Raw genomic sequence first — 21,729 nt, 5'->3', positions numbered from 1 at the left:
TCCATTCTGAAGGTGGTAATGCAATTGCACTTTGGAATTGAAATCTCGATTTCGTCTCTTGAATTATTAAAGAAGCCACATGACCTTGAATCAAAAAATTGAGAACACCCACACTCACACACTGCCATCTCCTGGACAACGAAAAAAAAGGTCCGAGTGCTGTGTGTAGCTGGCCAGCTCTTTCTCGTGACCGACCGACCCACTGGCATCCTAAGAAGACGGAGAAGACGGAGAAGACGACGGCGACGACGACGACGACGACGACGAAGCCATCCACACGCCGATCCTACTGCTTCCACCACAGACTTCACTCTTGTCGCCGGCACACGGCATACCACAATCGCCTTCGCCGACCTGAAGGCTCTTTCCGTTCCCACTTCCGCTTCCACCAGCCGTGGCCAGCGTGTCCGAACAGTAACATTCCCTGGCGTACTCGACGCCGGCGAACTTGAAGCCGCGGCCGGCGCACGTCGCCACGCACTTTTCCTGCGTCATGGCGCTGTCGCTGGCGCTGTATCCGGACAAGGCGCGCTGGGAACTGCTCGGGTCCGTGAAGCAGCCCTGGTAGGCGTACGTGTAGTAGACGGAGCCGCCGGGCGAGGCCGACGGCGACGGCGGCGATATCACGGGCTTGGGCCCGGGCGGGCTGAGGAGCGTGTTGTTGAAGATGCTCAGGCGCGAGCGGCCGCCGCAAGTGGGTTGTGTGACGTCGACGTCCCCGTCGCCGGCACAGGCCATGGTGCAGCCCGTCTGGTTCAGCGGCGTGTTGGGCGGCAGGGACGACGAGCAGTAGCATTCACGCCCGTATTCGAGTCCGGCCAGAGGCATGAACTGGGATGTGCAGAATGAGAGGCATGACCTAGATTTTGGGTCGTTTCATATCGAGTCAGAGTCATATTTTCACTTTTGTTGAGGAGAAAAAAGGAAAATGTGCAGGCACGCCCATCCAATGGCCATATGAAAACCCAATCATACTAGAGTAGAGTAGATAGGGAAGAAGGCGCAACAACAAGACCAAGAAAAAACTTACGCGATTGTCATGCTGGAGTTTGTGAACGATGCACTCGATAGCAGACGAATGTTGGATAGCTCGGCGGCACAACCTATGTAAACATTCGGAAGGAAGGGGTCGGCGGCGATGGTGGTCGAGCTGGGTATCGGAGACGTGGTAGTAGTACTTGATCCTAACATCGATCTTGTAGTTGTGGTCCTAGCTGTAGTTGTAGTCGTCAATCTGGTACTACTCGAAGTTGTAGAAATGTTTGTGGTAAACAATGAGGATGGCTTAGACGAACTGGAACTGGAAGTGACACTGCCTTGGTATGTAGAACTTGTTCGTGGTGGTGTCGATGTCGAACCGGAAACAAAACCGGAACCTGAGTTCGAAGTAGATGCGCTGATCCGCGGTTGGGTCGAGGTTTGGCTAGTTACTGAGTTGACTAGAGTCGAGATGCCTGTCGTGGCCGAACTTGAACTTGTAGAGGCGAACGTTGCGCTCGTTGTTGAAGTCCGAGCTACAAAGATGGTACTGAAGCCGGAGCTGACAGACGTAGCTGACACAGAAGAAGCCCTCGCTGTGGTTGAAGTCACGAGAATGCTCAAACTTGAGATGGAAGTAGTGCTTGACCTAATAGTAGTCCCGGAGCCTGTCGAAGAAACATAAGAAGCTGCGCCACTCGTTGAGACGTAGGCTGGAGACTCTGAACGAGAAGTGCTCACCGTCCAAGAGCTGCTGGCCAAGGTGCCGGACGCGCTGGTCGCTGAGGTTCTGCCTGAAGAGGAGGGCGGAGTCCGCAGGGACGTCGCATTTGGAGACGACACATTGATGCCAGAAGTAGCAGTGGCATTGGCGCTTGAAGTGGATCGAACTGATGTGGTGGGATTTGAGATTGAAGTGTCGATCAAGATCAGAGTCGATGTGGGCAAAGAGGCGCTTGACAAAGACAAGGTCGTTATTGTACTGACAGAACTTTTTGAAGATGTCGAGGATGTCGTGACGCTGATGAACATGGCAAAACTTGACGAAGTAGTCGCTCTGATTGTGTTTGAAGAATGTGACGAGGGCGCGATACTCGGAGCTGTGGTCGTGGTAGAATTGGCGATCTGACTTGGGTTCACTGACGTTGATGCTAGTATGCTACTGGTGCTCGATCTGGAAATGCTCGAGCTCAAAGACGCCACGACAAGCTTGTACAGGCTCAAACCGTTGGGTCCGCCACAAATAGTCGAAGAATTTCCCGCACAAGTCATGGAGCATCGTTGATCAGTAGCGGTTACTGATCCTGTGTTCAAGGTGTTTCCGCAGTAGCACTCTTGACCGTACTCGACTCCGAAGAATGCGTAACCGGTACAATTGCCAGCACAGTACTGTACTGTCATGTCGTTCGATACGATAGCGGATCCAGACAAGGCGCGGCCATTGCTGACTTCAGTATGACAGTCGACATATTGGTACCGACCAGCACTTGGCACCGTGACTGGACCGGTTGGCTGAGAAGGGGCAGCTGTCATCAACGCCCATTGGGTATTGTTGTACAATGTCAAACCGCTGGGACCTCCGCAGAGTAGACTGGAGTTGCCTGCGCAAGGCATGTTACAACGACCATCTGCAGCTGGCACACTTCCAGCGGCCAATGCACTCCCGCAGTAACATTCCCGTCCATACTCAACCCCGAAATATCGGTACTGAGTGCAATTACTTGCACAAGATTGAAGGGTAATACTGTTGTCTGCTAGGGCAACGCTGCTGAGTGCTCGTGCCGCAGTCGCCTCGGTATAGCAAGCTACGTAGCTGAAATTTCCGATGGTCGCTGGGACAGCGAGGCCTGTCGGTTGCGCGGGATTGTTGCCTCCACTATTTCCAGATACTGAGGTCGAGGTGGGAAGAGTGCCGTTGCCATATCGATAAAGGTTAAGTCGACTTGGTCCTGAATTTGCTTGAGCTTATTGGACGTGATGAGAAAGGGTACTATGCATACCTCCACAAAGCTCTGTCTGGTTGTTGCTACACGGCATGGCACAGTCAGTCGTATCGGCGCTAACAGCACCTGCAGACAATGAGTTGCCACAGAAGCTTTCTTGTTGTTAATGGGTATATCGAAGCAGATCACAAGCACACTCACCACTGGCCTCCATATTCCACTCCAGCGTACAAATATCCCTGGCAAGCCTGAATACAACTGGCCACGGTATTGTTCGAGGTAGGCTGCACATTCAAAGCACGAGTTTGAGATCCTTCGGCGTAGCAACCCAGGCTGTTGAACCCAAGCATACCAGGGTTGACATATGGACCCGGCGTATCCGTGCGATTGCCGTTCCAACGAGTGATATCTCCAAACAATGATATGAAAGAGCCAGTTCCTGTGATTCCATTGCCACCGCACACTTCATTGACGTTTCCAGTGCAAGCAAAGTTGCAATTTGCATCATCAACAACTTGCTTGGGTCTATTGAAGCCACACCAACATTCTGCCATGCATTAGTCAGAGCAATTGGACGTCATTGAACTCACCTTGTGTGTATTGAGTCCCAGCGAAGATATAACCTGCAGTCGAGCATTGTTTTATACACTGTTCATTAGTATTGAGAGACCCACTGTAAATGTTGGTCTGGAGTTGTCTTCCAGGATTGTTTTCCTTGAAACAGCCAGCATATCTGTAAATACCTTGTTGCGTGAGGGGGTTGAGGGGAGGTGCTTGTTCAGAGAGTGCATTGCAAGAAAACTGGATAAATTGTTTGCCGAACGAAGGATCATTGAGATTCATGGTCCATTGGGCACTGCCATTGTAGGGGTCGACATTGATTTGGCTCTTCGGCACTGAACAATATAATGTCGCGGTTTGGTTTTGTCCGGCGTAGACGAGTGTGCCTTCGGCAAGATCAATGTTGTTGTTACTTCCAATGAGACCGGAAACTCCAAAGGGAGGTTTACTAACTGTCACAGATATGGGAGCTGCATTCGCCGTGCCATTATTGGACAGTCGCAACTTGAGGTACCGAGTTGTATTTTCTGTAACATTTCCAAAACTGAAAGGCGTACTGTTTCGATATGGGATCCATCCTCCATCAGGAGTCTCGAATTCAAGGACGGCTTTTGGCTGGTCTGAGCCTGCGGCAAGAACGTCAAGTACCTTGGAGCCTCCGTTACTATCCAATTTGACAAAGGCAGCATAGTTACCGCTGGATGAGGGATTGAAGTTGATCGGAATCGTCACAGCACTGTTTGCAGCCACCGAAGACGGCACACTGTAGAATGTGAAGGCCGACACGACAGTTGCAGCTTGTGTACCATTCGGAGAGATCCATGGTCCAGTCTCACCGACCACAGAATAAGAAATACCAGTGATGGTGAGTTGAGTGTTCCCAAGGTTACTGAGAATAATGGACTGATTGACACCCCCTACCACCTGGCCCGTAATTACACCGTTCCAGGATACGGTATTCGGAGTAATCATCAACAATGGTGCTTGACTCTGACCCGTACCTTTGAGGTTGACAGGAGTGTTGATGCTGAAGCCTGCAGCCTGTTGTGTTGTATTGAGAATGATTGACGAGGAGAGCGGACCGACAGTTTGAGGCGTGAAAGTTGTCTGGAATGAAAAGTTCTGTCCTTGGTTGACAGCGAACGGGAGGGTGGGAAGACCAGAGAATTTAAAGTTTGCATTACCTGAGAGAGTTGCTGCCGTGACTGTGAGGGCGGTGTTGGCCTGGCATTGGATTGGCACAGGCGAGCTCGTGGTGTTGAGATTCGTGGTGCCAAATTGAGCGGGGGTACATTTCAATGGCAGATTGACTGGGGCGCCATAGGCATAAAGATAGCCAAGAGTCGTTCCTTGGTAGACGATACCATCTCCAAAGACGGGGCGAGTGAATTTTGTTGTTCCCGGGGTGACAAAGGAGTTGATCTCGTTGAGGAGGCCGTTTTCTGGGATTGCGTTGTAGATTCGTAGATTTGAACCTTCGACATCAGATGTCCAGAGCAGGCCACTTCCAGGTTGATCATCCAAAGACGTAACAGTGCCATGACCGACTCCCAAAATGTAGGCATTCTTTTCGGGAGAATCAGCTATTTTGTTGAAGTATGGAACCCCATTGTCACAAGAAAATTTGAAGACATGTGTCTGGTACTGGATGACATTGATGTAAATGTATCCTCCTTCCAGGGGATAAACGCCTGCACCAGCGTAGACTGAGTTTTCGTTCTGATAGACCTGGATGACGTTGTCGAGCTTGTTTGGTCCGTTTTGATATCCACCGAGATCGTCAAGATTAAGCCAGTATGTCTTTCCACTCTTACCAGTCACCACACCCATTCTTGTGATATTACCACAAGAAAATTGGCTAGGAAGAAGTTCCAGAGGGGATGTGCCAAGGTCTGAACGTATTAGTTAGATAGTTTCATCGTTGTCCGTACTTACCTTTATCCGCACCGTCCAGCTGAACCTTCTCCCACGGCATGAAGAAGTCAACTACTGTCAACGAACCGTCGCCATTGATCGACATGTGAACGGCAGCTTCCTCAAGCGCGCTTGGCGGATTTCGTCCGTTGACCGGGACGCCATTCAGCTGAGATGCATAGCCATTGCCAGAAGCAAAAAACATTGAACCTTTGCCATCGCTCGCGAGGCCACCTCCAGACATCCAGACTCCAGCGCCAGGGACATTGGGCCCGACGCCGGCTATGATTGTTAGTTCCAAGGTATCCATGTCCTGGGTAGGAGAGACCCACCTCCCTCTGTTGCAAATCTCTCCACAAGTTGCCCGGTCTGTTTATGCCAGCCGACTATCCAACCAGTGAAATTCCATTGGACGCTATTGGATAAATCATCGTGTTAGATGAGAATGCAGATTTTGCGACGAAAGCACACCTACCAATGACTAGCAAAACCAGCGTAGACATAATCGCCTGTGTGGAGAAGACCAGGGCGTTGATGGTGAATTCCACCGCTGAAAGACCGTGCAGGATTGTTCCTGGCAACCATGCCCTCCAGATTTACCGGGAAGTTCGGCCGTTCGGTCAAGTCCACGGTATTAATAGCATGTACGTAGTAGCGACCATTCGGGCGGCCAGTCGGACCCGTAATGTCCTGGTTAATGTAGGTCTTGGACGTGATGTACCAGGTGTCCTTGTACGGTTAGCATTTTGATTAAATTATCGGCACACATACATACTGTGTCCGGATCGATCACGCCGGTGGCAGTAACTCCAACGGTAGGGTTGATATCAACACATCCGTTCAAATCACTGACCAGGAAAGGGCGGTGAAGATTCCGAGAAGCAACAATCACACCGGTTTTTGCATTAATCTTGTAGACATTGTTCTGAGTTGTCGCAACGTAGACAAATTGTAAGCCATCGGAGCCGGTATAGACCAAGGGTTGCGAGAATATCTGCTCAGGTACGTTCTGGCCGTTGATCAAGTACGTTCCGGGTAATTGAGTCTTATAGAGCAAGCCGAATTGAGCACTTCCGACAATCGCCGGGTCCATGTTGTGATTATTCTGATAGCCAGTCCTGTCATTGGAACCACCCCATGTAATTGTATCCGTGCTCGCAAGGCCGTTGACATTGCTGAGAAAACAAGCATTAAAGAGAAAGACAATGGTAAGGAGTGACTGGGTGAGGGTATAATGCATGATGCTAAACGAATGTGGTGTCGACGAAGCGACTAGTACTAACGCTGAAGAACAAAGTGGAAAGGAAATGATATAGACAACAACCCAGGAACAGAAGAAGGTTCAGTTACGAATATATAGATCGCGAAGGGTTATCGCGGGTGGCTTTCTCATACACTGACCTGAGAGTACAGACATCCGAGGCCAGATTGATGGCCCGTTGCCAGAGCAGACTTGAACCTGTACTGAAGTCTAATTCCTGATTTGTGCTGTGCTGTATCAGGTAAAGAAAGACACGAATCTGGCTTATAAGCGCCAAATCATGGGTACTGGTCTCAAGCATCTCCAGGAAGAGGAGAAGGGCTTTCTTGCCTCATCTCTGTAGTTTGTCTTGTTGGAGTCAGCTCACCCAAAAGGAAGATTGGAACGAATCAAGACCGGTTCTCATCGGAACATTGCAGGCGAGATCAACTGTTCCAGGAGTACCTGGTAGCTGAAACCCCCCATCTTGTCCCAAAAACCATTACCGGAGCAAGAAGGTTGGCGAGACACATCTATCAATTCTTGAAAAACCATCTGGAACAACGCGTAAGGCGAGTGCTTGTAGAACGCTAGTTTCCATAAGATTGCTGGCCGGTTTCAAATCAATCCGCAGCTTGAGCATGATGTGACATGGTGTATCGCATATGCTGGCTGAAATCGCGCCAGAAAGCGAAGGTTGAACGAGGTAGGTGAACCTTTGAAATCCTGTGGTATTGGCCAATCGAGCCGCGAGAAGTTCGACAGAAACGGAGCATTCCCAGAAACCCTCACACAAGGGAGCGTGCATTGGATATTCGAAGGGTGTTGAATTTTGAACCAGCGACTGGAGATCACCCAAGAATCCAGTCGACAGCCGGTCTGCCAAAAAAGGGTGCCCAAGAGACGTGGCGGAAGACTTGGTGCAAACATGAATCCAACAGCGTTTGTTGATTCAATGGCTCACAGTAGGACGGTTCCCTTCGTACTCGACGCACCAAAGCGCAATTTACTAGCCTGCTGTTACAATACAATGCTCTAACAACTACACATTAGTTCCGCCAATCTTGGAGAGGTATTCTATATTCCTTTTTCCGTCGATGCTGCATGGTATTCGTTCGGTGAAGCCTAGGTTTTCATCATGTCTGCTGACAATATCCACAGCTGTGCCACGGCGCAGTCTCCTGACCCTAGCGATTGAATCCTCCTGCGACGATACATGCGTCTCAATTCTGTCCAAATCCACGACTCCTGCCCCTTCTGGCTGCGTTCAAGCACATCTACTCTTCAATGAGAAGGTCACTCTTCGAAATACTGGCAAGGGTGGCATATGGCCTCCAGAAGCGCTGAATAGCCACCAACTACACCTTGCCAAATTGATCGACACATCTCTTCCCTTTCTCCCCGAGGCGGATCAGTCTTCGCCAGTGGAAAAGCAACTCCGACTCAGAGATGGACAGATTAAGGAGAAACCTGACTTTGTTTCCGTTACACGAGGTCCGGGGATGAACCAGAACCTTGCCGTTGGTCTTAATACTGCAAAGGGACTTGCTACGGCATGGCAAGTACCATTGCTGGGGGTCCATCACATGCAAGCCCATGCCCTCACACCGAGGCTTGCCAATGCTATAGAAAGGCATGATGCGAGATCTTTGCAGCCAGATTTCCCCTTTTTGACATTATTGATCAGTGGCGGACATACCATGCTTCTCCATTCGAAGAGCTTGCTCGAGCACGAGATTCTCGCTTCAACTTCCGATACAGCTATAGGAGATGAGCTGGATAAGTGCGGGCGCATGTTGTTACCTCTGGAAGTCCAACAGAATGCGCCTGATACTAGCTTTGGGAAATATCTCTCGGCTTATGCGTTTCAAAGTCCGGCGGATTTCGAATCCTGGAGCGTACCTCGGAATCGTCAGGAGGAAATCGAACGGCCACCGAACAACTTTGGTTGGAGCATAATGACTCCCATGGCCAAGAACCGAGATTTGGCCTTCAGCTTCTCGGGCATTTCGAGTCAGATCAAACGAATCGTGGCTGATCGTGACGGTCAGCATGGCCGAACTCCCATGAGTAAAGAGGAGAGGGTTTTACTTTCTCGAGCAGCTCTAGGCACCGCATTTGAGCATCTCGGTTCTCGGACCATCATCGCGCTTGCAAGTCTTCGAGATCAGGGAGTACAAATATCAACGCTGGTGGTCAGCGGGGGAGTCGCTGCGAATGATTTTTTGCGCGTGCATCTACGTCGGATGCTTGACCTACGATCATTTGACAAAGTGAATTTGGTTTTCCCGCCCGTCGAGCTGTGCACGGATAACGCTGCAATGATTGGATGGACAGGCATGGAAATGTTTGAAGCTGGGTACAGGACAGATCTTGGGTGTGGCCCTCTTCGAAAATGGAGCATGGACGGACAAAGTGAGGATGGTGGCATTCTGGGAGCAGGAGCTTGGGTCCTGCAGAAGCCTCCGCATCTGTAATAAATTGATACGCTCCACGAAAAACATGCTCTCGTGGTCCCGGGACTATGTATGAGGGCTCTTCGTATTAATCAACTCAGCTTTTCTATTTAGATATTAGGGAAACTCTCGCTCCAAAAAGGCCTCTTAGATCTGACATACTCTCTAAAAGCAAGATATACTGAAGAAGCAGTTGTATTCTCAGACACAATGGCCCAGGGTCTGCGTCCCACGCCTAGTGAGCCTCGAGAGAATGATACCTTGAGCCGCAGCGATATGGAGGGAGAGTAGAGGTTACAAAACCACGTTCTCCGATGCCCAGACAATCACGCGAAAGTACTTCATGTCCTTGGTACCTTAAAGTTTTCTTTCTGCAAGGTCTTTCTCGAGTCCAGAATCAACAATAGATCGACTAGTTCTGATGTGATTGATCTGTGCTCAAAGCCTTGTTCTCTTCGGCTGGGGGAAGGCGGAAAAACTTTGTTCCAGGCCAACACTCCCGCAAAGTCAATTCGTAAGGACCAATAACTACCTGAAGTACTGTCAGTAATCGTACATCCACATCCAACAACAACATTCTGTTAGTCTCGTAAACTGAAGCCTCCTCCTTCATCTTGTTTTCGTCTAATCCTACGTGAAGAGCTCTGTTGCCAGACACCACGAGGATCCTCGGATACTGTCAGGCTCTAGAACTTCTATATACAATATGGCCCTTGTCACCTTCAGCTCCGCCGTACCTGTCGTCGAGCTGCGGACGGACCTCATGATCTGTGCGTGTCACCATGGTTGCCCACGCACCTCGTGTTTGCACTCGTTCTATTGCTACAGCAGCCGAAAAGGCCATGGTGAGTCCTAGTTTCTTATTAAGCCCGGCTGATACTAGCCCATTGTCGATGCTTCGAGGCGTCTTGCGTTTTTCTGTTTCGTCCCATCCGGCGCTACTACGAGTGTTTTCGTGTCGAGAGAAAGACACAAAGAAGCCTCTGCGGTTTGAACTTGTGATTGCATAAAAAGAAAGCTACCGGAGCTTGAGGTTGCAGAGACAAGCAGCAATGTGAACTGAACAGCATGACTTCCTTTGAATCCGCGGTCGCATCGGCAATTGCGTTGGGGGTGTTGTCGGGCTGTTTTGTCCTGGTTCGGTTTGTGGCACGTATTGCTTTCGTCAAGCATGTTGGACCTGATGATGGCCTCATCGCCCTTGCTTGGGGCGCTTCTGTGGCACTCGCGGTAGTTGCTCATCAACGTAAGTTGACTCTTGTCTGATGTCTCCAAAGACTGGAGCTCTGATGCTTTGTGCCCAGAGAGAAACGACAATGGCCCTTCAGGCTTGTCTTCCTCATCATCGGAAGCTGCAAGTGGCATGACGACGCTGCTCAAGCAATTGTGGGCGTCGAATTTCACCTACAATCTCGCCGTCTTACTTCTCAAGGACTCGCTCTTGTTACAGTATCTTCGATTTTCAAAGGACATCGGGTACAGGCGAGCATGCTGGGCCTTGGGTGCCATCATCACCATTTACGGAGTCACCGCTTTCTTCGTCGGCATTTTCTCATGTCAACCTATCAGTTTCAGCTGGAACAACCAAGAGTCCAGTGGGAGGTGTATTCACTTCTTGGCGTTTTGGCTGTTCAACGCATCTTTCAACTCTGCGACCGACATTATCGTCTTGATTTTGCCTATACCGGTGCTACGAGCATTGCAACTACCCAGCCAGCAACTCTGCATTTTGTCTTGCGTCTTCGTCCTAGGACTCTTGTAAGCGGACTTGAACCAGTTTGGTGCCCTTGACTTCAGAACGACTGACTGACTATCTTCCAGTGTCTGTATAGCATCAATCATCCGTCTCACGGCGGTGTACTCGGCCACTGTAACTCAGCAAATCGATCCATCCATAGCAGTTTGGTCGACGGTCGAAGTGAATGTTGGAATCATATGTGCCTGTCTACCTTCGATCCGCCATCTGTTGGCACAGGCTTGGCCCAGGATTGAAGCCTACCGACACCGTGCCAACTATTCCGAGCACAATCCACCACACAGTCCCAGCACTCTCAACGAAAATTCGCCGACCTTTGAAAAGAAGACAGCGACATTCGAACTGAGGCCATGTAGCAGCGATGCCGGGTCGTCCCATCACAGCACGACTACGTGGCATCAATCAGACGAGGAAGCCATCACTCCGCACGAAACCCTTTCCTGCCAGTCATCTATATACGAACCGGCGCCTCCCTCGCCGTCCATCTCCACGGTGAGAACGGTCGACGACGAACCTGAACAAGAAGATGAGGATAACAACTATACCAAACCCCTCCCTCTCCCACCACTACCTTCGGTTCCAGCTCCCGCAGCCCGCCCCTCCGGCCCTCGTCCCAACATCTCTTCCGGCCCACAAAAGCAACCGCATTCTCGCACCCATTTTCGTTGGCGTTCACAATCTCGCTCCCGTACACCGTTCGACCTCGCCATAATCCCCGAAGCCGACTCTCAGAGGTCAAGCATAGTTCAACTCGCAGACTCGCCTCTCACACCCACTACTAGTGCTGCTGCTGTTACGAAGTCGGCCGTTCCCAGATCCCCCCTCCGCCCCCAAGGCTCACGACCACCACCGCACCTCCAGACGGCTCCTCCAGCGCTCCTCAGCCCCTCCTCGTCCAGGTCCGCAGGCACCACCAGCGACCCGAGCTCATACTACCGCATCGCCCCATGGACTCAACCCACGTCCCCGAGGTCACCGAGGTCTTCTCCGCCGTCGTCACCGGGGCAGGCATCGACTTACAGCTACGAGATCCTCGGCGGGCCTCGAGCGCAGTCGCAAGACCCCGCCGGGACGCCTTCCCCCAAGGGATCCACGGCCGGACGTGGGCCAAAAGTGATTGGTCCCTCCGTCACCCCGTCGCGGTCGATGCGTGAACACGCGCGGCGAGAAAGGGAACGAGCCCGACGGAAAGAGAGGGAGCGAGAACGCGAAGAAGAACGTCTGCGGGAGCGGTCCAGGCAGAGACGCGAGGGTGAACGACCTCGTGGGCCTAGAGAGATGACATGACATGGCATGATTGCTCACTTGGGTACTTGGCGTTTCGGAAGCTTGCGCGCATATCATATACACACGGATACATACATACCTATATCTACACCTATACGTTGCTGCACGTGAACATATACATGTATTTGCACGAGGCATTCTTGTCGGTACACATATACTATGCGTAATAATACCATTACTGCCGAGTGTACAGAGTACATTTTCACCGTGTCATTAGTAGTACTTTGCCTTCACGTCGTAGAGTGGAAGGTATTCCAGAACTGCTTTGATCTACCTACCCTCTCTCGGGGGAATTTGACATCAATCAACCTTACCTATAATAATGTGCATTATCATATGTAGCCTGGCCGAGGCAGAGCTAAGATAGAGAGAGACAGTAAAAGGAGATAATCGAGCGAGTGTTCTCTAGCTTTGTAACTGCAACAGCCCGACAGACAAGCCTCGTCCAGCCAACCCAAGCACCTGCTCCAAAGGAAAGGAGCACAGCACCAGAATCTGCGATCGAGCCAAAGTTCGCGCTCCCTGAGAGCCAGCGCTCAGTAGAGCCGCTTCTTCTCATCTCGATCACCCGCATTGGTCCTTTCTTGTCTAGACGCACGCGTTGCACGTCGCAGACCAACCATGTCCGCGCGCCACACTTGGCCTTGAATGCCACCACGCTTTGCAAGGACAGGCTCCTTGGCCTTTTGGCACGTCGGCGAACACCATCGGGTGCGCGTCAAAGTCGGCACCCCTGACATGAAAGGCGGTAGCCCCTGGTCACGATGAGATAAGAAAACTGAGCATGGCGTGGTTTCTTCTGTGCGAGACGGAGAATGTATGTGGGTTTCAGACAGCACTCTAGACCTGCAAGAGACTAGCCTTCTCGTCGACGCTTGCTGCTTCTCGCCTGGCGCTCTCGAGTTTCAAGGCTTCCTTCCTGGCCAGTCTCTTCTCCATCTTGAATTGTGCCACGGTACCAAAGAGCATGCCCAGGTTGATCTGGACCGGGACAACGATGATGGCATACTCGATTGTCTTGACGTGGGCGAGGTCCCATGCGGCCAGGATGTTGAAGGCGCCGTATCCACCGGCAGTGGCTACGGCGATGCCGACGAGCATGAAGAAGCGGACGAGCCAGTTCTTGCGGGTGTTCTTTGGGAATCGTTTGCTGTCACGGGTACGGGAGTCGACGTAGATGAAGGCCGAAACAGCATGGTACGCATACGTAATGAGGCTGATTCCGGCGGACATGGGCAGGAGGATCAGGTTGATCTTGGTCAGGACCTTGACGAAGGTGTCGGCAGTCGAGGGGTTTTCCGGATCGTCCGAGCCCATGCTAGGGAGCCACCACTATGCCCATCGACACGTGTTAGTTTTGAGACTGCATTCTTCCCCATGCGAGGGCAGGATGAGATGTGTCACTTACGCTGAAAAAGGGGACGAAGACGATGGTAAAGACACACAGGTACAGCCAGCTGACAAAGTAGCCCACGGCGTGTGCAATCTGTCAAATCAATCTGGTGTCAGCGGTACCGTTGCATGTCGCCCACCCATATCGTTCATTGGAAGGACCCAAACGTACGCCAAAGTCATCGGCTCCGTTCGCAGGAAAGCCATGTGTACTGGCGTAGACCAGTTGAAGGGGTCCGACGCGGATTGCCTCCATCAGCGCCATCAACAGCACGACCTGGCGGACCTGCTTTCTCATGTTTCTCAAGTGATATTTACGGATCTTTTTCCAGTCTTCGACGTCCGGGGCCGAGGTGGGTGAAGGGAGGGTAGTCGGCACATTGTGACCTGCTGCTCCGCAGCGGCGGGACCAACGGCAAGGCATGGTGGTGCTGGATTGGCGACGATGAGAGTCGAGTTGCATAGAAGATGAGGACGACGAAAAAGGACGTGAGAAGCGGTGTAATATCGAAGGCAAGGGAGAGAGGAGGAAGAAGCTCAGGGTTCAAGCGATGAGGATGAGTGAATGAATGGATGCTGGTTGCTGGTTGCCTTGATATTGAGGCTGACACTTTAAAGGACCGGCGCTCACAGTACGACTGTACGAGTAATACGAGGAACTTGGTTTCCACTAATAAGATAAGGGATCTGAAGCAACTAAAATGATGATTAGCTCGCGAGCACCTCACACTCACTAGGCTGATTTAGGCAGTAGGGTTAACTGTTTCAATATAGTGGCTGAACGGCGTACTTAGTGTCGCCCATAAAGGTCTAGCACTGTTTTCACACTGGGATACCGGACAATGTTCTCCGACATACTGTACACAAAAGTTACTGTACGAATACGAATGCTGCATTGCCCACCCCGGCCTCATGGACCCCTTGCCTGAATTCACCTGGACTGCGTTTCTAGGCTCTCTGACATAGTCTCCGGGCAAACCCAACTCAATTCATTCTAAAAAGACCGGGACTCCGTACATTACGGGCGCAGCTCCATTCAGATACTTCAGCAAGCATGAATCCCGTCCGTGTGCCACCGCCTCGTCCAACGAAACCTTTCCACGCTGCTGTGTGATAGAGCGCCCCTTTGCTGTGCTGTGGCCCTTTGCAGAGGCCTTCTTCCTGGAGCCGGTCTTTGAATCTGTGACACCATCGCACTCGATCAATCCCCATTCTGCAATCACCTCCATGGCATAGCGATCGATATCACGATCTGTCACATCCCACAGTGTTCCTACCACAGCCGGGCTGCCTCCGTTGATGTAATTCCAGGGCATGCCGTATGGCTCGTACACTCCACATTCAGTCATCTTAGCACTGCTGCAACCCATGAGCATTGTGACCGCACATTTGTCCAACTTGCGGATCGTCCGGCCTCGAATGTATTGGGCAGCTCCTCCGTGTCCAAAATAAAGCATCAAAGATTTGTCGTGCAGAATGCTCTCGAACTCCGGCTCTTTCGGGGGTCGACTGACTATTGCTTCGAACGTGGGAAGTTGGCTCTTGAAGAGCTGCTCGAACGTATCTTGGGTCGACACGAGGTCCGACGAAGGGTTGAGAATATATGCACCGTCTGAACTCGGGATGACAATGCCATCTTGATCGTGTGGTTGGTCATGCATCTGTCGCAATCGCGTCCAAACCGCAGCCGCAGATGGCATTCGCGACACGGACCGTCCCTTCAGACACGACATGGACTCCCACGGAAACAGTTGCAATGCCTTGTCCAAGATCATTATCGTATGACTGCGCTCCGCCGCGCGTTTTGACTTCTGATTGTGGTATGTCTGGAGTGCATCCAGGACTTCCACCAACATCGCATCGAAATCGATTTCGTCGTAAGCATTCTTCTCGCCGTTGAATTGGAGGATATCCACCACAAAGTACAGTAAATCGGTTATGGAATCCTCTAGTTCCATCGTCTCAGGATTGCCGAGAGTAAGAAACAGTTCCATCACGTGGTTGTGTAGTTCAACCTTGTCGACAGTGTGCTTAGAAGATTTCTGTCTGGATGGAAGATGCCGGTCGAGTGTGCGGGAAATGATCTGCCCGAAGTCTGACAACAACTCTTCGTCCACATCAGACGCGCACAGCAGTCCGCGAAAGCCACCAAACCATACATTCTCAATGTTTTCAAGCAAAAGTGCCAGCTGTCGATCCAAAGTTTGTCGTTCGGCAAACCACGCTTTTCTAACTGTTTTATCGGGTGAGCTTCCACGAGAGTCGTGCGCTGATATGTTTGCTGCAGCTATTATGCGTTGCATTTCTGCCTTGGCACTGGCAAAATCGAGGTCTTCGTTCTCTGTTTCTGACATGTCTGGTCGAGACAACGGGATTCTGATAACAAATGGCGAGCGGTGTGAGTTGATTCGTGAGACAAGTAGCTCGCTGCGATCCTCACTCAGGCACAGAGAGACTACCGACCATGATCTCGGAAGCATTCCGGTATCGAGGTCAGCATTGTACTGCCAATGTGTTGCTGTGCGCGAATCCCTGAAGCTATTGATCTTCGGCCAACTTTGAACAAATGCCGTACTAGAGGTAACCTGTTCACTCTCAATGACCAACCGCTCGCGAGCCCTTGCAATGTCCATAGGGGCCAGCACGTCGAGGATAAGATCCATTGATGAACTGACAAGAGATTGACCCAACGATGTTGAGAGCAAGCTTACCTTGGTCAAGAGCTTGTGAGCTGCATGAACCTCTTCGGAGGATATTTCAGCTTCAGCGGTGTCCTTCATTCGTTCAAGAGTTTCATACGCTCGAACCAACAGTTCCTTACCGTCTTGGGCAGATTCTTGTCCCCCTCGACTGCGGTTCTCCTTCGTACCACGTGCTGTCTTTTTGGTCAAGCTGGGAGATGCTGCTCTCTGCACAAACGAAAATCTTCCACTCTTTCTAGCAGACTTATATCTCACGGGAAGAGCCATCGCTGTCTCTGCGAGTACATTGGTGCTTGTATCCTGAGCAAAAATCCTCAAGGCAGACTGAACCAAGCCCAGAGCTTCTACTGTTGCATTGTTCCATTCCTGATTGTTGCTCCATGTCGTTGAGAGATCGTCTTCTATTGCTGTCATATCTGTAGTGTTTTTCACCAAGTTCAGCCTCATCTGGAGAGCAGCAACTTGATGGGCCAACTCCTTCAAAGCCTGAGGCTGTGCATATGTGGGCGACTTGTCATGAGTGTCGCGTTCAGATTTAGGGACGGTTTTTGCTCTCGGTTGTGCAGTTGGTATCTTGGCTGCGGCCCGTGATTGCGGTTTCAAGCTTTTCACCCTCTCCTTCTGGGGTGCCTTCATTTGTGAATTCACTGAACTCGCCTTCGATGCTAGTGACCGAACCACATCATCAATATACCGATGACAGAGCGAGAGATTATTCAGACGCAGGTAGAGTTCACCCTGGTTGATGGCAGCCTGTGCTTGGGGAATTGAGCTCGATTGATCCAAGGAATCAGATGTCATTCCTAGAATTGCCGCCTCAGCTTTGTTGAATTCGTCGGCACGTGCATGAACCAAAGCAAGCTCGCTCGATATTAAGTTTACTTGAGACCATGATTTTGTCTTCTTTGCAACTCTTAACGCCTGTTCGTAGAAGTATACAGCGTCTTGATAAAGACCACAGTGAGCAGTAAGCGATGCCAGGTTTCTGAAAGCGGAGTTATGTAGCCCAATCTGACGCCAAAACCGTGCTGTATCAGGGGCCAATCCGGTAGTGGGTTGCAACGACAGCTCGAGCTTCGATAAATCAACTGTCAAGTTGTGCAGGCTTGAGTCATTGGAGTCATCCCTCACCACATTATCGTCGACATTCCATACCTTTTCGAGCGACATCCAAAGAGCTGCTGCAATCTTGACCGATTGCCTGCCGTTGATAATCGCTTCCAGGAGCTCACCTCGGCGGAAAGTGGCTCGCGATGTGATAATGGCAGCACGACAGAGGATAGTCTGTTCGCGAAGACGCATATGGCTAGATTTCGTAAATGTTCGATAATTTTTCCATTTGGCTTGGGCGCGTTCAATCCAGCGGAAGCACTGATCGTTATTATTTGCCTCGAGATGGTGCTCTGCGTATGCCAGGGCAAATTCAGCCTCAAGGACATCGTCAGTTGGTTCACTTTCTAGGGTTGTCTCAAATTGAGCAAAGAATTTCGCAGCCGACGTTGGATCCTGTATATTGTCATGGAGTTCTGCGCGCTGCAGAAGAATAGACAATTTCGATGACTCCCGAAACTGGGTGCCAAAGTCCTGCATGCAGCTCAGAATCTCTAAGGCTGAAGACTTGGCCACGTAGTTTTCCAGGTAACTGGCATAGTCGACAGAAGAACGAACAGCTGAGGCTACCACTTCCAGGTTGTCGAAAAACTTGCTTAGATCGTTGGCATTCCTGCATTGCGAGATTAACTGTAATAGTTTCCGCAGCGATACTTCTAGCTGTTTGCTAGTCGTCCCGCCTAGAAAAAGACCTTGTTGAAGTGAGATGACAGAGCGAAGCCCCGACTCGTATGGATGTAGAAAGATGCCTTCTTGCTGGGTTTGTTCACTTTGCAAGAGCTTGTTGACAGTTGCTGGGTCAATAAGACACTGCACTGGGGAAAGCCTCTTCTTCAGGGCCCAGTACAGCAGATTACTGGCGAGTCTCAATCTGCATACCCGATATTGGTCTTGCTGGAGGAGATCCAAGAGAAGCTGTGTCGAAGTAGCACCAATTCTGAATTGAGGTTTGGTCAACTCTGCCTCAGCCAAGGTATATACCTGCTTTTCCAACAAAATCGCACGATTAGCCGGAGCCAATGACTCGCGATCCAGAAGAAGGTGCGTGGTTGCGACTGTGGAGGATAGTTGCAGAGTCAAGCGAGTATAAGTCGTAAGGATCTTCGTGAAAATTTTGGGTTTGGTCTGAGATTCAGACCACGCTCGATCAAAAGGCCCTCTCAAAGATAAATCGACGATCTCGTCGAGAGCTCCTTCGCTAAGGTAAAAATCAAAGGCGCTTGTAATGGCAGCACGGGCCATAACAAGATCGCTTAGATCAATATAACATGAAGCAAGCCTTTCGTGCTTGAGTCCAAGATAGGCAGCCTTCTGCTGATCATTAGACAACGTTGCAAGGCCATGTACCGACAGTTTCAAGGCCTGTAACTGTTCTTGAAGGCTCCTCCTTTTGACAGCATTGAGGTAACGAGACCACCAGGCATTCGAGAGCCGTACACGCAAGTGACCGACCATGTGGCACATAGAGGCAAACATAGGCGTGCCTGAGATGTGGAGCTGAAGCCGGTCCAACGTTGCGGAACATGTTCTCAAAGCTTCCTCTGCGGTGTCTGATGTTTTTGCCGTGACGTACCTATCAACATCCAAGACAGCCTCGATGTTCTTGACTAGTGTAGAGAATAAGGCCTGTACAGTAGAATCGTTGCTATTCCCCTCAACGCAGCTCAATCTCGAAAGTACTTGGGTGCATAGCACTGTACACGAACAGTATAACAGTGAAAGCGCACTTTCGCACAAAGAAGTCAACGGTCTGTCCTCTGTGCGAGAGGTGGCGATGCTAGCGACCGCCTCGACGACGGTCTTGCGAAGGTGCGCCGCGCAGAGTAAAACACGCTCAAGGCTGGATCCAGAGCCGCTGGAGTATTTTTGGAAAGCTCCCTCAACTCTGCTAACAGCTTCGAGCACGGAAGTTGTTGATTTCGAATAGTCCTTCAGCCTCCAGTGGGCGACCAGACAGTGCATTGGAAGAACATCAACTTCGTTCGCTGTCTGGATCTGATCCTCGAAAAAGTCTAGGAGCTCCGTAGGAGGTTGAAGTTCACGGGGAAATTGTGATAGAGTATCGATAATTGTGGGAGGAATGCTGTTATCGTACTTTGCGTCTTTTAGGTAGCCTTGAAATAAGAGTAGATAACGCACAATGATGGCTATAGATTCTGCTGCATCTTGTGTAGCGGACAAAGCTCTTTTTGCAGCGCTCTGGAAAGGGCGCCAGACATCTCTGGACGGATCAATTGTATTATGCAGGTGTTTCCACGAACTGAATTTGATATCAAGTGCTATGCAGAATAGCTCGAACTGCGCCATTGGGGACGATGCGCGTGGGGACTTTAGCGTAGTCGAGTACAGCTTCGACAAGGCAAGTGATATGGTCCGTAACTGCATTCCCGTCGCTTCAGCGTCGTGGAGGCCATTCTTGAAGCCCTGCAAAGTAACCCAAGGTGGACTTCCCACAGTCATCAAATGCAGCGAGTGGATCAGTGCATTACTGCGAAGAGATTCTGCGCCGGCCAGGATTGCAAGGCGGAGTCCTTGGCTTTGCATTGACATGGTGAATCGTAATTCGGAGTGCTGATCTGCCGCGTCTGGACGTCCTAGCAAGAGTCGTGCGAGAGACTTCTCTGGTGGAAGCGGTCTTTGAAAGTTTCCCCAATACTGCTTGTGTATTTCGCTCAGCTGATCTTGCGCTTGCTGGACGAGACCGAGAGTGACGGTTTTGTCCAATAATGCCAACGCGGCATTCTCGGTGTTTAATGAAGCGTCTCCAGCTGCTTCTTTTGCCCGCTTTTGGCTGTCACGCAGAAACCGCAGTGCCAGTTGGGCGCACTCAACAGTCACCTCCAGGCCACCTGCTCCAGTGGAAGGTGTCTTTTTCTCAGGTTCTGCATTTCTGTTCCTCGTCCCTTTATTGGGCGAACGATCGTGAAGCGGCTTGACATCCTGAGATTGCTTCGGGGGCGAGTCCGCAGCCGTGCATGGCTTTGGGGCAGTCCCTGCAGCTTTCGCAGCCTGTCCTAGTCTCCTCAGAGCGGTGTTTAAAGCCTCGGTGGCGAGTTTGCGTCGTTCGCCTGGGGATAGCTCTGAGGTCTCATTTCTGGCTGCAACATGTATCTGGAAGCTTGACTCGCCCTTGCGCAAAGGCTTTGTTTTGGCGTTTCCTGGCTGCCGAGGCCTAGCTGGCTTCTTCGTGACATTCTGGGCTTTCTTTGAACAGCTCTTGGACTCTTGAGCTGCGTTACCATCTTGATAAAGGATCGAACGCAGGAAGCGCAATGTCTGCGGTGTTGGTGCGGGCGAGTTCAGCTCAGCGCGGAAGGCATTCGTGGTAGATTCCATGGGGGAAGTTAAGGTAAGTGTTATTGGGGAGTTGTAATATTCGGAATCTGCATAATGCAATATATGAATTTCAGACTCTGTCACATCTGTGTGAGATTTGCTGCTGGCTGTCGTATATTTCATTGAGGGGCGCGTTGTCGCAGCCAAATCGGGCATAAAGTAAACATCGCCAGCAAATCTCCGCTTTCTCAGCCTTGTCTCTCCTCCAGCCTTGCGATGCTTTACTCGCTACGCCGCCTTAGTCTCTTCAGCCTTGTGGAAGTCTGTGTTGTGAAGCAGGCTATTATGCCAGAGAGGTGGATAATGTCTACCTGAGGGACCTAGGTGCCCAGGTATATTATGTGCTCAGTAACATCTCAGACACACACCACGCACCTGAGACTGCTCATTAGGTGTACATACATGTCTAACTCAGACTGCAGACACAGACACTAACGATACGCATAGAGCCCGTGCTCGCCCTCATCGGTGATCTTCTTTCCTTTGATGGATTTTGGGATAACGGCATGCAAGGCGAAGCGAATTCTGACCCGTCTGCCTGGGCCAATTTGTTCTCGTCTCTTGATGTGCAGATGCTCTGTGGGGATACTTTGGGCCCTTTCGAAAAATGCAATAGGTTGGCGGGCGCCTGAACAGCGAGGGCGTGACATGACACATCGACAGTCTGCTGCACAGCCTGCAGTAGATTGATGGCGGAGCATGATGTGCAATGTTTCCGACCGCCTCCAATATGGAAATGTATAGTCCATGTCTCGCCACAGCGGATGCATCACAATTGGTCTGATTGTCATGATTGCCCACGTGGCACATACAACTGCCTCGCTCGAATGGCAAGGAACATTCATACAGCCCAACATAAATAAATGGACACGTTTCAGTTGAGGCGGACCGGATCTGAAGCCGTCATCTAGGTACCTGAACCAGGGTCAGTGCATTTCCGATGAGATGCATTGACGATGCCCGTCGGGTTGTCGTCACTCCAGAAGCTGCCAATCACGACGCTGGGAAAAGTGGTGAGTCAGGTCAGGTACATTGCGCATGCACAACAACAAGA

At 50.9% G+C, this 21,729-nt stretch overlaps 6 protein-coding genes across 6 annotated transcripts; 2 read left to right on the top strand and 4 right to left on the bottom strand.

Moving 5' to 3' along the window:
- Positions 1–210: 210 nt before the first annotated feature.
- On the bottom strand, positions 211–2,592 carry PV08_00646 (uncharacterized protein; the record flags this gene model as incomplete). Its single annotated transcript, XM_016375011.1, has 2 exons — positions 211–859; positions 1,031–2,592. 2 exons carry the CDS (start codon positions 2,590–2,592, stop codon positions 211–213), a joined length of 2,211 nt encoding a protein of 736 aa, XP_016240287.1.
- Positions 2,593–3,118: 526 nt separating this feature from the next.
- Positions 3,119–6,636, bottom strand: PV08_00645 (uncharacterized protein; the record flags this gene model as incomplete). Its single annotated transcript, XM_016375010.1, has 6 exons — positions 3,119–3,468; positions 3,512–5,374; positions 5,418–5,678; positions 5,729–5,811; positions 5,872–6,125; positions 6,172–6,636. 6 exons carry the CDS (start codon positions 6,634–6,636, stop codon positions 3,119–3,121), a joined length of 3,276 nt encoding a protein of 1,091 aa, XP_016240286.1.
- Positions 6,637–7,733: 1,097 nt separating this feature from the next.
- PV08_00644 (uncharacterized protein) lies at positions 7,734–9,113 on the top strand (the record flags this gene model as incomplete). Its single annotated transcript, XM_016375009.1, has 2 exons — positions 7,734–7,743; positions 7,798–9,113. The coding sequence occupies 2 exons, from the start codon at positions 7,734–7,736 to the stop codon at positions 9,111–9,113; spliced, it is 1,326 nt and encodes a 441-aa protein (XP_016240285.1).
- Positions 9,114–10,160: 1,047 nt separating this feature from the next.
- Positions 10,161–12,135, top strand: PV08_00643 (uncharacterized protein; the record flags this gene model as incomplete). The annotated part of the gene is made up of 3 exons (XM_016375008.1): positions 10,161–10,338; positions 10,397–10,850; positions 10,914–12,135. The coding sequence occupies 3 exons, from the start codon at positions 10,161–10,163 to the stop codon at positions 12,133–12,135; spliced, it is 1,854 nt and encodes a 617-aa protein (XP_016240284.1).
- An 840-nt stretch (positions 12,136–12,975) lies between these two features.
- Positions 12,976–13,951, bottom strand: PV08_00642 (uncharacterized protein; the record flags this gene model as incomplete). Its single annotated transcript, XM_016375007.1, has 3 exons — positions 12,976–13,467; positions 13,544–13,621; positions 13,700–13,951. 3 exons carry the CDS (start codon positions 13,949–13,951, stop codon positions 12,976–12,978), a joined length of 822 nt encoding a protein of 273 aa, XP_016240283.1.
- Positions 13,952–14,516: 565 nt separating this feature from the next.
- PV08_00641 (uncharacterized protein) lies at positions 14,517–20,675 on the bottom strand (the record flags this gene model as incomplete). The annotated part of the gene is made up of 1 exon (XM_016375006.1): positions 14,517–20,675. The coding sequence occupies one exon, from the start codon at positions 20,673–20,675 to the stop codon at positions 14,517–14,519; it is 6,159 nt and encodes a 2,052-aa protein (XP_016240282.1).
- Positions 20,676–21,729: the final 1,054 nt, after the last annotated feature.

The sequence above is a fragment of the Exophiala spinifera genome (genome assembly GCF_000836115.1).
Source record: "Exophiala spinifera strain CBS 89968 unplaced genomic scaffold supercont1.1, whole genome shotgun sequence".
NCBI classification, from domain to species: domain Eukaryota; kingdom Fungi; phylum Ascomycota; class Eurotiomycetes; order Chaetothyriales; family Herpotrichiellaceae; genus Exophiala; species Exophiala spinifera.
The sequence above is the reverse complement of the archived record's forward strand: the minus strand, read 5'-3'. Positions and strand labels throughout refer to the sequence as shown.